At 40.0% G+C, this 15916-nt stretch overlaps 1 protein-coding gene across 1 annotated transcript in view; it reads right to left on the bottom strand.

Moving 5' to 3' along the window:
- Positions 1–10913, bottom strand: part of klf12b (Kruppel like factor 12b) — a gene marked incomplete at its 5' end in the record, with an annotated part of 35344 nt that extends 24431 nt beyond the window's left edge. Inside the window, 2 exon segments of the mRNA XM_014023211.1 lie at positions 1684–2236; positions 10831–10913. Of these exon segments, the coding sequence (XP_013878665.1) occupies positions 1684–2236; positions 10831–10896 (619 nt within the window).
- Between the last annotated feature and the right edge of the window lie 5003 nt (positions 10914–15916).

The following is a 15916-nucleotide window of genomic DNA, read 5'->3' as shown; positions in this document are numbered from 1 at the left end:
GATTTGGAGGCACTGAGCCTCATCCCGGCCGCTTCGCACTCGGCCGCGAACCGCTCCAGCGAGAGCTGCAGATCTCGTTCCGATGAAGCCAATCGGCGAGGAGAATTTTTCAGTTTTTCAGTAATCTTTAATTTTAGTGTGAAAAGAGCAACAGAGAATCAGCTTAAATTATATTTTTCTGTCTTCTTTTCTTGTTTTAATGTTAAATAATAGTATGTTTAGTGAGTTGTATTGATTCTTTTCTTTAACTTTTTTTAAATTATCTAAATGCTACATAAAAACAAATTATGGAAAAAAATCATTTGTATTTCTATGAGAAAAATTATGTAACATTTCTCTAACATATATAATAGGGCTGTAACAATACATCAATTCACATATCATGCCATATTTATTAATATAATGGTTAATGATTCAGTTATATTGGGGTAAAATGAAAACAAAATTTATCTATGTCGTCATCATACGCCTGATGTGGACCAATATCATAAGCCCATCTAGCACAGTCATTGTGTTAGATGGACTTATGATATCACATCATATCGATCACAGACTTGTGAACTGAACTGAATCAAATTGTATCGTGACAGCCTTTGTAATATCAAGCAATATCCTATTGTGATCTAAACAAATTGATATAAAATTGTATTGTGGTTAATCTGATCATTTACACCTCTAATCTAACATCAGAACTTGGCCCTTGGCTTGGACCAAGTTTTGAATTTTGTCCCTCTTACATAAGTGAGTTTGAAATTCTCTTTGTAAATGATTGTTTGTGGCATCACAACGTCTCAGTTGTTAGCTCTAATGCCTCACTGCAAAAAAGTCCTGGGTTCAATCCCCGGTTCAAGCTAGCATGGGTTTTTCTCCAGGTACTCTGRTTTCCTCCCACAGACCAAAAGCATGTCAGGTTACACAAGTAGGCATTCAGGAACAGGTTTCCCTCGTGAAAGAGATTTGTGATGTTGGTAGGAATTGCCTGGTTAAATGTTAATAATAATAATAAATTTCTCCATTTATTTTGCAAAATCTTAGTTCAAACTACGTATAGATGACTGAGTTTAAGCCATTTTTGTATTTCCTTGAGGTGATTTCCTTGAGGTTCTGTTGCCCATCTTGAATCTCAAATAGTAAGTTGTAACTGTACATCCAAAGGTTAGTTTCTAAAAGTTCCACTAAAATCTACGCAGTGATGCATGAAATCATTTGCCAACAGACAACCAGTCACACAATCAAACATAAGCAACTACAGGACTGCCCACCTGCCATTGCTGTAACATAATAATGGCTCCCAGTAAACATTTTTTATGGTGAGTTTTGCTTGTTGGTTTGTTCATATGGTTGTTTTTATACAGAATGAGAGTTTTTTTAGGATTTTATAAGTTACATCCTATTATTAATTTGATAAGACTTCATAAATATTTGTTTGTGTTCCTTGAACAAAACCAGCAAGAAAAACATTAAAATCTGGAGTGTATAATTGTCTGGAGGCAAACCATTAACATTTATTATTAAATAATATAATCTTGACACAAAAGCGTTAATATATAACTACAATATATTTAATAAAATACTATAACATTGCAGTTATCCTAATGAAAACAATTAAAGAAGTTAACCAGGAAGTCCCAAAGAACAAAAGTCCTTATGAATATGTAGTACTCTCTGAGAACAAGGTCTCACCTTTGCCCTGGCTTTTGGCCTCTTCCAGCAGAGGTAGCATGATAGCGTTGTTAAGGCTGGAGGGCGATCGCATCGCAGTGGTGTACATGAGCGGCAGCGACTGCACCACAACAGGGATGCGGTGAACATGGCTGGCCAGCTTCCCTGCTCCCTGCAGGCTCAGGGGGCTGGATGGAGGCGGCGGCACAGACTGCAGGATGTGCAAATACGGCTGACCTCTCACCCCACTTCCAGGGGCAACCAGAGGGCCTGGCGTGAGCACTGACGAGGCTGAGGTGATCACCGATGGAGAGGATGAGGAGGACGACGACGACGATAGGGACGATGGGGAAAAGGCGGATCTGTGAGGGGACGACGATGAGGAGGGCGATGAGGTTTTCGTGGTGGCAGATGAAGAAGAGGGGCGTGGTTTGTTGATGGACAAGTCCACAGGCTCGGTCTGCGTGTGGAAGTGGAGGTCGTGAGCGAGCAGGTCTTCAGGGGGTTCGGGTTTCACTCTGCTGAGGAAGAAGGGGAGGCCATCCATCGCAGAATAAGGGCGAACTTTAGGTGACTGTGAGAGTGAAATAAAAGCATTAATGTTAGAGTTTTGTTATTTCAAAGCTATTAAACACATTATCCTGTGACATACAGTAGCACAACTAAACACATAAAAGCAGCTGAAATCTTATTTTCCACAGGCCATATAAGTGAAACACTGACAAATTGATGTCAAGGATAATTGTTCTTGTAGATATTTACCATCAGAAATAATTATGCAGCATAATAGAGATGTCAGAAAGGTATATGCTGTGACATTTATATATAAAAGGAACAGCTACTTTCCTTACATTCATTCAAACTTTTTTCTCTTCCGATTATATGAAATGCACGAGTAAAGTCTGGGGTCTCTCACCAACGCCTCCTCTACACTCTTTTCTTTTCTGTCGGCGTGGGCTGCTCTCTTTCTTTCCTCCTGTTTTCCATGACTCCCACACAAATGCATCTCTCTCTCTCTCTCTCTTGGCTACCCATGTATCTCTCCTAAATCTCTTTTTTGTGACTGTGGAAAAACATCATATGGGCTCAATTTCCTGACCGTCTCCCTCTGTCTCTCAGCGCCGGGCCTCGTCAGGCCAACGCTGGTGGCTCAGAGTAACCCCTCAACACATCTTTTTGCTTAACACCAAGCAGACTGGAACCGGCGCTCCATCTGTCTGCAAGATTCAGGGACGTGTTTACTCAGAGGACGCACGGCACGGAGGCGAAGCAACTATTTGTTTCGTTAGATGCCCCGAAACGTTGGTCCCTCTTTAGTGTCTGCAATCCTCGCTATGATGTCATTCCTCCCCGAGTTTGCGTGTGATGTGGCTGAGCATTGCAGATCTCCACTCACTTGGTTCAGAGAGGGGAGGTAGTGCTAACAGTGTGTGGTGTTGAGCTTCTCAGTGGAGCTTTTCAGAGACTGACTCACAGGCAGAGCTATCAGGGACGAACAAACAGGAATTTTTACAAATCAAACTAAAACAACAACAATAAAAAAAGCTTTGAAAAGAGTTAAAAGGAAAATTATTTTCCAAAGCTGCAGCAACAGAAAAGAACATAAAACATGCTATGTGATTTTTTTTTTTTTTTTGACTCACATTTCTGTCTCTTTATGTAATGCTGAGATTTGACCCATGCAGAATTGTTTTTTTTTTTTTTTTTTTTTTTTGCCTCCTGATTCTGTGTGAGCTTTTTTTCTGTAGTGGCCTACTATTTTTACTCCAGATTTTTACACTCACTTGTTTTCAGCCTACAGGAAATGTTACGACCTCATGAATTAAAAAAAAAGAAAAAAAAACAGCCCTTCATTGCAAAACTCCAAAACTCCTCCCTCGTTGGAAAACAAACCCTGCCCTGTGAAACATGCCCTCTGATAGCCTCCGGACCTTGTGTGGAGTTCAACTAAGGGCCACTGGTGCTAGTTCAAGATTCACAATATGTTATAATGGTTTGTTTTTACCATGCACAATACATTTTTAATGTATTTTAATGTATTTTATTTACCTAATTTGATTTAACTTCCTTTGCAGCACACAATGTAAATGTAAATGTGGGGGGCACATGATTAACCTCGTCCTGTTATAAGAAAAGTCATGGATTTATGTTTTTCCTGCTGGTGTAGTTTAGTCAGAAGCTTCCGTGAAGGTTGTTGACCATTTATAGCCAATAGTTATTAAGTTATAACGGGCAGAGTACACTCTTCCTCTCAGAGGTCGCTCTTGGAAAAACAAAAGAACAGTGAAGATTCTTCAGGCAGAAATAAAAGACTTTCTTCTACAAAACATTCAAAAATAATTGGATCGGATAAGAGAAACTCGTAAGTGTTAAGCATTTAAAATACTATGTGAACGTAAGCAAGGTGATGGTGAAACATGTCAGGTTAAAGCTTCAGTGTTTGAACAGTTATGATTAGTTCTTCTGCGATTGAGCAAAATGCAGGTTTTAACAGTGGCAAGTGTCTAATAAATAAGGTTTCATATGTAATTTTTCCATAAGGGCTATATACATGCACACATAGACTGTTCTTATCAAGTGTTAAATCTTGATGATTCACATATTGTAAATGGACTGTACTTATAGCACCTTTCTATCCAACCAGGATACTCAAAGTGCTTTACACTACAGTCTGTGCTCTCATTTACCCACTCACACACATTCATTCAGCACTATACAAGATCTCTACAAAGCTACTGCAGGTAAATCAATCTACAGAGACTAATCAATGCTTTAAATACACTATATATTCTCATACATCAATGGGACACACATCAGAGGCAGTGGGGGTTCAGTGTCTTGCCCAGGGACACTTCGATATATGACTGAATAGTGGTGGAATTGAACTGCCAACTCTCACATTAGAGGAACAACTCCTCTAAACCACTCATCCACAGCTGCCCATAGTTCTTACTGTGCTGCTGTACAATCAAGTACTTATTTTATTCAGTATGCTTAGGTGTAAATAATTAGAACAACATTATCTGCAGATATTAGCTGCAGATCTTCTACAAGTCTGTTGTTGAGAGCATCAGATCTGCCATCATCTGTTGGGGCAGCAGCATCAGAGCCAGGGACCTAAAAAGGCCAAATAACCTGATAAAGAAGGCTGGTTCTGTTCTGGGAACAACTGTGCAATCTCTGGGGACGATGGTGCAAAGAAGGATTTTACATAAAATCAAGAACATTGTGGACAACCCTGACCATCCTCTTCATCAGACTGTCATAGAAAGACAAAGTGTCTTCAGTCGAAGGCTTCTTCAACTTCGCTGTAATACAGACCGCTACAGAAGATCTTTCCTGTCCACAGCCATCAGCATCTACAATGTTTTTAGTTAAATGAGTTACAGCAACACCTAATGTCCCTCTGGGATCAATAAAGTATTTTTGAATWGAATTTGAATTATGTGGTTAGAACCCGGGCCTTTCAGTCTCCAAATTTTGATAAGAAACGACAGGGACATTCAGTTCAGTATTACGAAATGTCAACGGATATAACTTACTTTGCTTGTTTAAAGAAACAGGAATCTAGATTAAAGATTCTTTCAAAACTCACTGTTTATTTGATGCTGTTTGCAATTTCCTTTTACTTGTGAAAAAATTTAGTGCACAATCAAAAATTAGTGATGACAAGAACAGGAAGAAAACATCATAAGAAAGTCTTCATAGTGGGCATGAGCAAAATTAGCTGCTAAGTCATTGTTTCATAAAAACAGCCATATTTCATGTTGACAGGGTCTCCAGAAATGAAGGTTTTAATAATCTGTTTTTCTCACCTAAAAAAAACTCACATTTTCTTTACAAATATTCGAAGTAGTGGGAATGCAGCCTAAAGAGAAAATAATAAATTGTAATCATGCACACTCTGTTTCTAGGACTTCATTTTTATTTATTCAAGCTTTTTTAAAGCCACTTGTTTGTCTTTTTTTTGTATATTCCTTTCCTTTTTTTCTAATTTGATGATAAAGGTAAACATTTAAGGAAAAGGCAGTGACTAAGATTCAACAGGCACTCTCACTGTGTAAAACAAATGTTGAAGAATAATGTGTCCATGCCATATTGCCTTATATGTTTTAAGCCTTTTTTACTAACAGAAAAAAGAGGGAAAACTAGATCTAAACATGGACCAGAAAAGCCTGAGAGGATAGGAAACATTTTGGATGCAACACCATAAAAGGAAATCATAGGCACTGAGGTTAAGACTCATTGCTAAGTTTGTCTGACATAAAACGAGGCCATGCATGGACACAAAAAATCTATTTCTGGTTGATTGGTGTGTTGAAGTGACATCAACTATGCAAGGTAAAGTTCTGCTAGGTTTTATAAAAAGTAATAGCCTTAATACCCCCAGAAAAGCTTAACATTACTGTTTTAATGTATCCATTTTAATTTATATTTAATGTGGTTGTGATTTACTTGAAAGGTTTCAGGTCAATTTCCTGTCCCTGCTAAGTCCAGAAAAGTTTGAAAACTCTTCTTGAAAGTGGCTTCAACATGGCTAGCTGGCTGTGTGTGTGGAAGACAAAAACAACAGAGCAACACAAAAATGCAAATCAAAAACTGTTGCATTTCGGGGTGAGGTTCTCAAACAACTGAAAACTAACAGGAATGGAAAACTTGAACCACCTCTGCTCTCATTTTGACAAACACAAACACACAGATGCATTCAGTCCTACACAAACGCACACAAACACGTCGACACACAAGAAGTTAAACTCGACCTGCCTGCCTCAGTCCTCATGCATTGTCTTTATTAGGGGATACTGGTTAGCCGGGCAGATTTTCCAGCCCCTTGCAGGCGAATTGTCTAACGAGGCAGACCATTTCCAGCAAAGCCTTGGCCCTGTGCCACTCAAATGAAGACCACATTTCTGCAGCAGTCTAAACTGTCTGCATCTGCCATCTAAAGGGAAGCTCAGTCTGTTGGGGCGAGATTGGATCTCAGAGCACTTCAAAAGCTGTGTGGGCTGCAGCGCTCACATCCTGTCTGTGACTGACATCACTACAAGAATGATTTCAAACCCCAGGTATTAGGTAGCAGTGAAAGAGCACAGCTCTCAAACCCYTGAGCCTCAGCCGAGGGCAGGACACAGAGAACAGAACCCACCTGCTGCCTAGAAGAGGTGAGGCAGATTCAGTTTTTATCATCAGACAGCGCCTCTTTATCCAAACAACTGTCTTKAAGAGCAGCGATAACCTGACGAGTTATCAGGGATCAGTATTTTATCTAATCTTTGGAGGCTTAGGTTTATCTCAGTGGAAAGTGCTAAAAAGGTCTTCCACAAAAAATATTGGGAATAATTAGGTGGGGGAAGGCATTATTGATATTTTATAAATGGAAAGAGCCAAGCACTAATTCATCATTATTACAAATATTAAGTGGCCTGTTCTTGTTGTACACAGCTGTGGCAGCACTACTGAGCCACGCAGCCCTTGTAGCCTAGCAACAGCCTCACAATAACAAGACCACTTCATTTCTAGGTATGTCAGACCAGAGAGCACTGATACTGCATGTGGGCCATGAAAGCTTAGCACTAAAGTCATTTTATTCTACCTGACAAGACCAACATGAACTAAAAACGAAGAAATGCAATTCAACAATGACACATGGGTGTTTGTGAACAGTTTGCTTTATTTCTGCGCAAATGTGCCAATAGAAAAGCACTGAACAGTGGTGCACATGATGTTACTGCATAAAGAAACCCACTGCATAGATAAGTTAAGGCTAGATATAATTATAGATACATTGKACTGTAACTATAGAATTTGCGTTCTGAAAATGGATACTTAGTTCTAAAAGATTGTTTCAGTTTTTTGCTAAAAAATGAAATTAGCAAAAAAAAAAACAATAATAGCTGAAAAAGCTGAATCTAATGCAGAAAGAGCACAATTGCTGAATTAAGCAATATGTAGCTGAACATATAACAAAAAAAGTTAATTTAACTGCAAATGGCTAAGACTGGATAAAATAGCTGAAAAGTAGCCTCAAATGCAGAAAACAGCTGAAATAAAAAAGCTTAAAGGGGCAATATCGTAAAATCAACTTTTTGAGTTTTATATCATGTTATAATGTTATCCTCTCATTAAAAACCTGCCCAGAGTCTTACTTTGACTCATTCATGCATGTTTGAGAAATCCTGTAGTGTCCTGAGGCAGACAGGCAGGGGAGCAAAAACAACCGGTTGGGACTAGAACCACCTTTTGGGATCAGCTCCTCCTCTGAACTGTGTCTCCAAGCTGAGCTTCCTCATCACAGAGCACACACACMCAGCCCTGTGCTGAAATGAGCGGGACAGAAGCGGMAGGRGGTTCTTAAAGAGACAGAGGCCAATTTCAAGGCRTTTAAAAACATACTGTATATGATGAAAAGTCAAGTTTGTTTTCTATTTAAACTTATGAACAGCATTTTAATAACACCTGAAGRTGATAGTTATTTTTTTGATCAAAGTATTTTTATTATTTTTTATTTTATTTTTTATTTTTTTGAAGGTGATAGTTATTTTATTATGGCATAGGCAAATATATGCCNATATATGCCTGAGAAACAATAAAATAGCCCCTTTAAATTAGCAGAGATAAGCTGATGGAAGCACAACATTTAAATCAGCAGAATCACTAGACAGATAGCTGAAAAAAGCTGAAAATAATTTAATTAGCAATAAATAAATAAATAAACTGAAGGAAGCTAAAATTAACAGTAAAAGTTAAAAAGGCAGAACCATAACAATTGGTGAAAAGTGCACAAAAAGTTCAACTATTTTGAAAGATTTTATGGATGCTCAGATCCATTCATTTTCAATGAGAACAAAATTGGCCAAAAAAGCTAAATACCTCAAAAAGTCCAAATTGCTGAAATACCAAAAGTCATAGCCGGGATGTCCCGAAGGAGCTGAAGGTTTTGATACATGAATTATTGAATTAACAAGATTATATGAAGAAAACTTGATCATCTTAATAGAGAGAATGCTCRATATTATTCACACAATAATTCTTTTTTTCCAAACAAACAAGTGATCGGAAAGAAGATTCAACAAGAACTTTATGCWATGTAGAAAATATGGTGGAGGTAGTATAGTGCTGTGGGCTTGTTTCGTCACACTTGAAAGGCTGGATGGGATAATAAATTCTAAACACGAATCAATTAGTTTAATTTTTCATTTTAAATACTGTATCTTAAACAAAATAATGCTTTTATTGTCCAGACAAGAGGTACTCAGAACTTAGCAGCCAYGTTTCCTGATGGATAAAACTGTTACACATTCTGGTTGTTCTTGGTTAGATGGAGCAATAATTTCTTCCAGATGCCAGGAGAATAAACAACACACAGGAGGTGAGCAGTCTTTGACACACCTCGTAATGCCCAGGAAGAACAAAGACTTGCAGCTTTGAGAAGACCTGGATGACTCCTTGGTCCTGATGTCTTTACACCAGCCTGCAYCTATAAGCTCTGTGGTTCTGCTGTTATTGCTCCAAGTGAGACGACGAATTTCTTATGTTTCCTCATAACRTTTGTCATTGTCTGCCTGCTTAACTCAAAGATGTGTCGCAGATCCAGGAGCTTCTGCTGTTCTGTCTGCATGGAAGGATGTTAGCCCATCCAACTGGACTGCAGAGTTTGAAACATTGCTCTGGAGCCGAGTTTCAATCAATACAAAGACACAATATCTCTAACTTTGTGCTGCACCTGCAACTGCAGTCACAAGTAATCTATCCTAACTTTCATTTAATGGACATTGGCGAGAAAAGGTGCTGGTATTCTTTGGTCGTGTTTAGGTTTTTATCTGGTTAAAGCCTTTTTCCCTTCATTTCTTGTAACACACTGTTTTTTTCCTTTTTTTACTGGTTTACTGACTTCCTGTTTAGCAGCTCAAATACATAACTCCTCCTTCACATTTGGAAGGATMCAAAATTCCAAAGACTTTAAGAATTTTAGTGTGTGTGGACAGAAATTTGAACTTTTCTCARAAACAAGATGCCACTGGATTTATTGCACGATTACTGCGGTTTTCATCTACATTGTATAAGCAAAATTCTGATGGAAAGTGCCTGTAGGCTGAATATATTCAAAAAAAAWTTGACAGTAACCCTAGGCATATAAGTCACTCTACCATATAAAGGTTAAAGAAGAATAAGTGTAATGTTTTGGAAAGACTGGCCCAAAGATCTGACCTTTGTTCAGTCGAAACGTTGTGGTGTGACCAAAAGTTCAAAAGTTCATGTGAGGGAACCAACCGACATCTCCAACTTAAAGCTGTTCGTCACGGACAAAAGAGCTCAAATTCTTTCAAGCTGACGTCCAGAACTGATCAACAGTTGCAGGAAACATTTAGCTGCAGTAATTGCTCTGCATAACACAGTCAAACCAGCTCCCTAGAAGATAGCATTAGATCATTCAGTCCTTAAATCAAAGAACATTTTGAAATTCAGACAACTTTACAAAAGGATTCAGAAACTAAGTATTTATTATCTGTAGGTTTTTGTGTAAAACAAGCATATTAGGCTAAAAAATTTACCCACACTCACACAAGGCTTGTAGTGACAAGCCAATCTCAGTGTGACAAATTTGTGCCGAGTAACAACGCCGCAAAGGTAACTTAAGCTCTGTGAATAAGTTGAGGCATGTGTGATTTAATACATAACTGTGCTAAAAATGGAAGTGAGTAATGTGTTGTGTTTGTGCAGGAAAAAGAGATTATTCATGTGTTTGTCAGAAAGAATGGCATGGGGAGGATGAAGTGAGGCTTAAACGTAAAGAAGTAGGAATAGACAGAGACAGATAAGATTTAAGGTTTCCCATGCAACCCTCCTCCCAAAAGCAGCAACTACATCTGCACAATCACCCCCCAGCCGGCGTGGACTCTGCTGGCCCCAGTCACCTCCCCAAAGGACCCCGCTGCATTCCTGCCCCAGCTGTGGCTCTTTTTCCTTTTCATGGTTCTTCTCTTCTTTCTGCCTACTACCATGCTCCCCAACCACTCCTCTTAGCCCCACAGTCACTCTCTCAGTCGCTCACTAGTTTCAGGCCTGGGAATGATTATCAGCCCATTGCCAAGAGGAGGAAAGAAGGAAAGGAAAGCAGGAAAAAAAAGGGGGGGGGGGGAGTTGTCTGGAAAATAACTGCTCCCTTACCCCTTGTTCCGATTCCAGGGGCTCAGCTTTGACTCGGACGGCAGGCATTCCGTCAATCATTAACATCCTGTTTCTTCGGCTGCCTGTGAAGRAACACAGAGGAGGTGTAAGACGGGTGTTTTACAATGACTAAGCAGGTCCCACACTCGGTTATTCACACATGGACATTGACARTGTTGTGCTGGCGCCCACTGAGAGATGAGCTTGCTTTAAAAAAATCATCATAAGCTGACAAACCACAGATGAGCACAAACAGTGGAAGCTCAGTCGGTTCACAGCAAGAGTCCCTCCAAATAATTTTGGATATCCTGATTTGCTGCTGTGAGGCTTACTGATTACAATTCTCTTCAGATTTCAGTGGAATAAAAACACACGACTGACACTCAACAGCAGCTTTCTTCTCTGATAATAAATCTGAATTGAAAAAGTCAAAGTAATTGTGCTTACGCATAATTATTCAGAGTACGTGTTTTAGATTTGAACAATTTTGTGCAAGAACTTTTGAGTTGTACTGTATATAATGTTAATGCAGGACCCACACAAACACACTTCTGCAAATAATTTCTCTCCGTCTGACTCTTTATGTCAATAAAGTGGGCAGCAGTGCCAGTCGCCTCAGCTCCATGCACAGACTCGAAGAGGGACGGAGCCAACGACGACAACAATGCACGTTCCATATCCCTCAGCTGGTGCCGACCTGAGGTAACCCTCCCTCTTATTTTCTCAGCAGCTTTACATGGAGGAATGCAAGCAAGACTAACAGACTCTAAACATCCCTATWACTGTCTACTGCCGGCCCCGCCGGCCAGGTTTACAGCTCCATCATTACAGTCAGAAACAACGAGGCAAGTGGGACCACTGTTGTGCTGAGAAAACATGCTGAAACAGAAATGAATTGTACGCTTTTTTATTGTTGTCGATGATGATGCCAAATTAGACTAAATATCTTGCTTTTTTTAATTTCTTGGTTCATAAAAATCCATTTGAGACAACTATTAAAAAATACAACAAATTGTTGTCGTTCCTCCGATTTTTCAGCTGAAGATAATCCTGAGTGTTTGTGTGCGAGCAGAGGTATAGAGAAATAGGSAGGATTTACTCCATCAATTTACAGCAAGCCCCCCTACCCCCCAGAGCTCGCCTCTCAGGTCTAAGTCCCTCAGGTACCCTGGCTGTGCTGCTATTGTATTGTTGTCCAGGATGTCCTTCGGCTTCAGGTCTTGGTAGGCCCAGATAGCGTTACCATAGTAACAGTTGGCGGGCGGAGCCGCAGCCTCAGTCCAGCCTCGAGCCATTTGTTGAGGAGAAAAGGAAAGAGAGTGCTCTGAGACGGGCAGAAAGTAAAATTTGTTTTTCTCTGAATGGCTGTTTATTCTAACTGTTGTTCAGCTCAATGGTGAAAAAAAAGCGTATAAATATTTAATTAGATATGCATCATATACAATCTTAATTTTCTCTGCTGACAAAAGTTGTCAGAAACTACTTTTCTAACGCTAAAACAACTTGACTTTGTTTCTGTATTTATCAAGTCACAAATGCTCGTTTCTCAAAAGCAACAACATTCACATTTGTGCCTGAAGTCCAGCTAATCCAGTGGTTCCTAATGAACTGGCCTGCAGAGGCCCATTCATAGGAAATCAATGGCAGTTGCATAGCTCTGCTTGTGACTGCAATGACTAAAGAGCTAACAGCAGCGAGAGAAACCCAACACTGGGTAATGAGCTAATGGTGGAGTGCTGCGTATTGAGGAGGTTGTGCAGAAACCCCTTCAAGTCAACAGCTTTTGTATTTTTATTTTTGCTCCAAACGAGTGGATCATTTCTGCAGCTGAATGTCAGAAATCACAAAGATTAGGAATGAAAAGAAAGATTGTTTGTTCTTGATCACTAAATTTGGTCGGCTGGCGGCGGGGCTAAGGCACCCAGTGGTGTGCTGTCTGTCAACAGTCTGAGGCGCTGTGTGTGGGTGATAGAGAGGAGGGAGGGCGGTGTCTAGAAGGAAGCAGGAAAGATTAAGATCGCCTTTCCATTTGCTGCACTCTGAAATGAAATGGCCATCCCAGGTGTGCGGGGGGAGCTGGAGAKGGAGAGCAGGGCAATGGAGTGTTGAGGCATCTCATTTCTCCCCCCAACAAGCCTCCCTCTACCCCCACAGGTGGAAGGAAGCAGGTGAGGCTTGACGCCAGAGTTACCAGCAGAAGTGCTTCATTCACAGACACATACTGTACTTCTGTGTTCTTAGTTTTCTGTTGGTGCGAATGCGTAAAGTAACTCTGAGCTGTCTCCTGAGTTTGGTGGACACAGAAACACTAGTCAGATGGACAGTAAATATTTCAGAATTAAAGGGCTGTGTTGTATTTATGCCTGCTTAAACAAAAAAATCACCAGCTAACCCAATTTTACTTAATCATGCAGTTTAAAACACAACTATTGGAGTGTTAATTAAAAAGCTGCAAATCCGCTGTAGCAGGTGAATATTTGTTCTTTTAAATGATGCCTTTGAARTGTTTGTAAACTAAATACAGGTGTTCATGAAATACTTCTGATCTTTTAAATTTGAGGCCCCAAATTATTATCCTACCTGTCGCAGCCCCTCAGTTTGGAGAAATAGTTTAATTCAGACAGAACTAATGACAGTTTGAGCATGGACCACACTGCAAAAATTAGCCATCTAAGAATAAGTTCAAAAATATTATATTATAGTCTGAATCTTCTCAAATTAAGTGAAATAATCAACAAGTGCAGCAAGATAATTGCACTTGACTTCTTGAAATAAGGAAAATTTCCAGGCTAACAAGAACAATAATCAAACACATTCTGCTCTTGCAAAGTGGATTATTGCTGTCAACTTTAAGTTAAAAAATGTCTCACAAAAACAAATGTTATGAACCTTTACATTGCTGTCAGTTTTTTCCACAATAAATATTGTAAAAATATCATTTGATCCTCCGTCCAGCCGTTATCAGGTGTTGTGTCCTTGGGCAAGACACTTCACCCACCTTGCCTACTGATAATGGTCAGAGGACCCGGTGGTGCCGGTGCATGGCAGCCCCACTTCTGTCAGTGTGACCCAGGGCAGCTGTGGCTACAATGTAGCTTACTGCCATCACCAGTGTGTGAATGAATGTGAGTGTGAATGGGTGAATGTCTGTAAGTGTAAAGCACTTTGGTGTCCGGAGGGACTTGATAAAGCGCTCTATAAGTTCAGTCCATTTACCATTTAATAGGCTGCACCAGAAGTGCTCCAGCTAGTTTCTACAGCTGCTAATTTCCAGAAACATGACATATAAAACCTTTTAGGGCTAAACTGATGGCAAGATAACAGTTTAGCAAAGGCATTTGCATGAACCACTGTGATTCATTAATTTTTTTTTTCAGATTGCAGTTGTTTTAAGACGTTTGCTTTGGTTTTGACCTTGATAACACTAGCTGTTAGTTTGTCAATTTAGCCAAAATTAAACTTTCTGGTAACCGAAGCTTGTCAAAAAGCTATCAATAACAGGTTAGATGGGTGTATCATTTGTTCACAAACCTTATMCAGAACCCAATTTCAATTAATTGCTTTAGTTATGTTTGTTAAAATATTAGGTAAACCACTTTTATGGCCAGAAAAGTATTTTGTTAACTTTTTGTTGGCAAAGAATAGAATAGAATAGAATAGAATAGAATAGAATAGAATAGAATTTATCATCCACAAAGGGAAATTTGGATGCTGCTAATTTATCTAAATTCCTGTATTCTGCTACTTTAGCTGTTTTGTGTGAGAGGATGTGTGATTGTGTCGTTGGTGAACATATGAGTYACTATGAGCTTGAAGAGAGATGTTTCTGTTAGTTCCTGTTCAAAAACAAATTAAACTTTTGTTTCAATGAAAGTACGATTTAAACAAGCTCGTGAATCCAGATTTAGTAACTGGCTGAGTGTACGGTCTCTGCTTTCTCTCTTATCTCCTACTCTCATGTGAATGTAGTCACACACAGAGAGAGAGGGGGAAAACTGTGCAACAGAAGAGCCTCGCTGATGCTTTGTTCCCACRATGAGTGCCCACAGAAACCGTGTGCATCTGTGTCACAGAGGCTGAACCTGCTGCCACAAGCTGCGACGGAAGAGGGCTGGGCGAGGGTGGGGTGCAATGAATTATGGGTGATACACGAGTCAGGATTAAGAAAGGTGATAGGGAAAGAAGGGCGCGACGGTGGGGGCTTGTTGAAGAGTTGTTGGCAAGCGCAAGTAGTCAGGGGAGCAATCGAGGACAGTTAGGAGGGAGGGAGCTTAGTGGAGGGGCAGGAGGAGCTGCAGGAGTCAAGGAAGCGAGAGAGAGAGAGAGCAGAGAGAGGGGATATGGACCTGAGCCAAGGCCCGGTCGAGCGCAAAGCATACAGTGCAAGAATGCCAACAGACCCCCACCTACTAAACAGGGTGGAGAAAGAACAAGGGAGAGCAAAGTAAACAACTTTCAGAGTGCTACAAACTAAATCAAATGATTACCATGAGCTAAATGTGCAAATGACAGGACAAGAGGTGTTGGGTGTTGTGAGACGAGCATTTCCTGTGTGCTGCCTGCACCGTGTGCCTCTGGCCTCTTTGCTGCAGCTCACTTCCCTCTTCTGTGCCCCTGGACACACCAGTGTGACACATTGGCCTGATAACTGGCCTACAACTGCTCGCTTGCCAGCTCACTACTCTTGCTTCTTCGCCTTTGAGTCATTTCAGAGCAGGAACTTTTTTAAAAGATGTGAAAGCTGAGGGCATGCAAATTCACACTCTACCTTTCAAAAGTTCACAAAACAAAACTGTTCGCCTGTGTAAGAGAATCAAAGAAAATAAAAGCTGAATACATTTGTTCGTGCTGATTTTTTTTTTAAGATGCAACAAAGTCGCAAATGAATCACCTCCACCTGCTTCACATCTGCTCATGATCTCATAGTTGGCCTAATTTTTCCTCTGAGAGGACCATCAACTACTGTTGTTTTCTGTAGAGGTTATACCTAAAACGCAACTTCATTCAGGTAAATGGCTTGGCTGTTTGCAATGAGAATAAAACTAATTCTCCAACAGTTTTATAGCATTTCTACACAACACACTTT

This window comes from Austrofundulus limnaeus, unplaced genomic scaffold (genome assembly GCF_001266775.1).
Source record: "Austrofundulus limnaeus strain Quisiro unplaced genomic scaffold, Austrofundulus_limnaeus-1.0 Scaffold359, whole genome shotgun sequence".
In the NCBI taxonomy this organism is placed as follows: Eukaryota; Metazoa; Chordata; class Actinopteri; order Cyprinodontiformes; family Rivulidae; genus Austrofundulus; species Austrofundulus limnaeus.
This window is presented reverse-complemented; position numbering and strand designations above follow the sequence as displayed.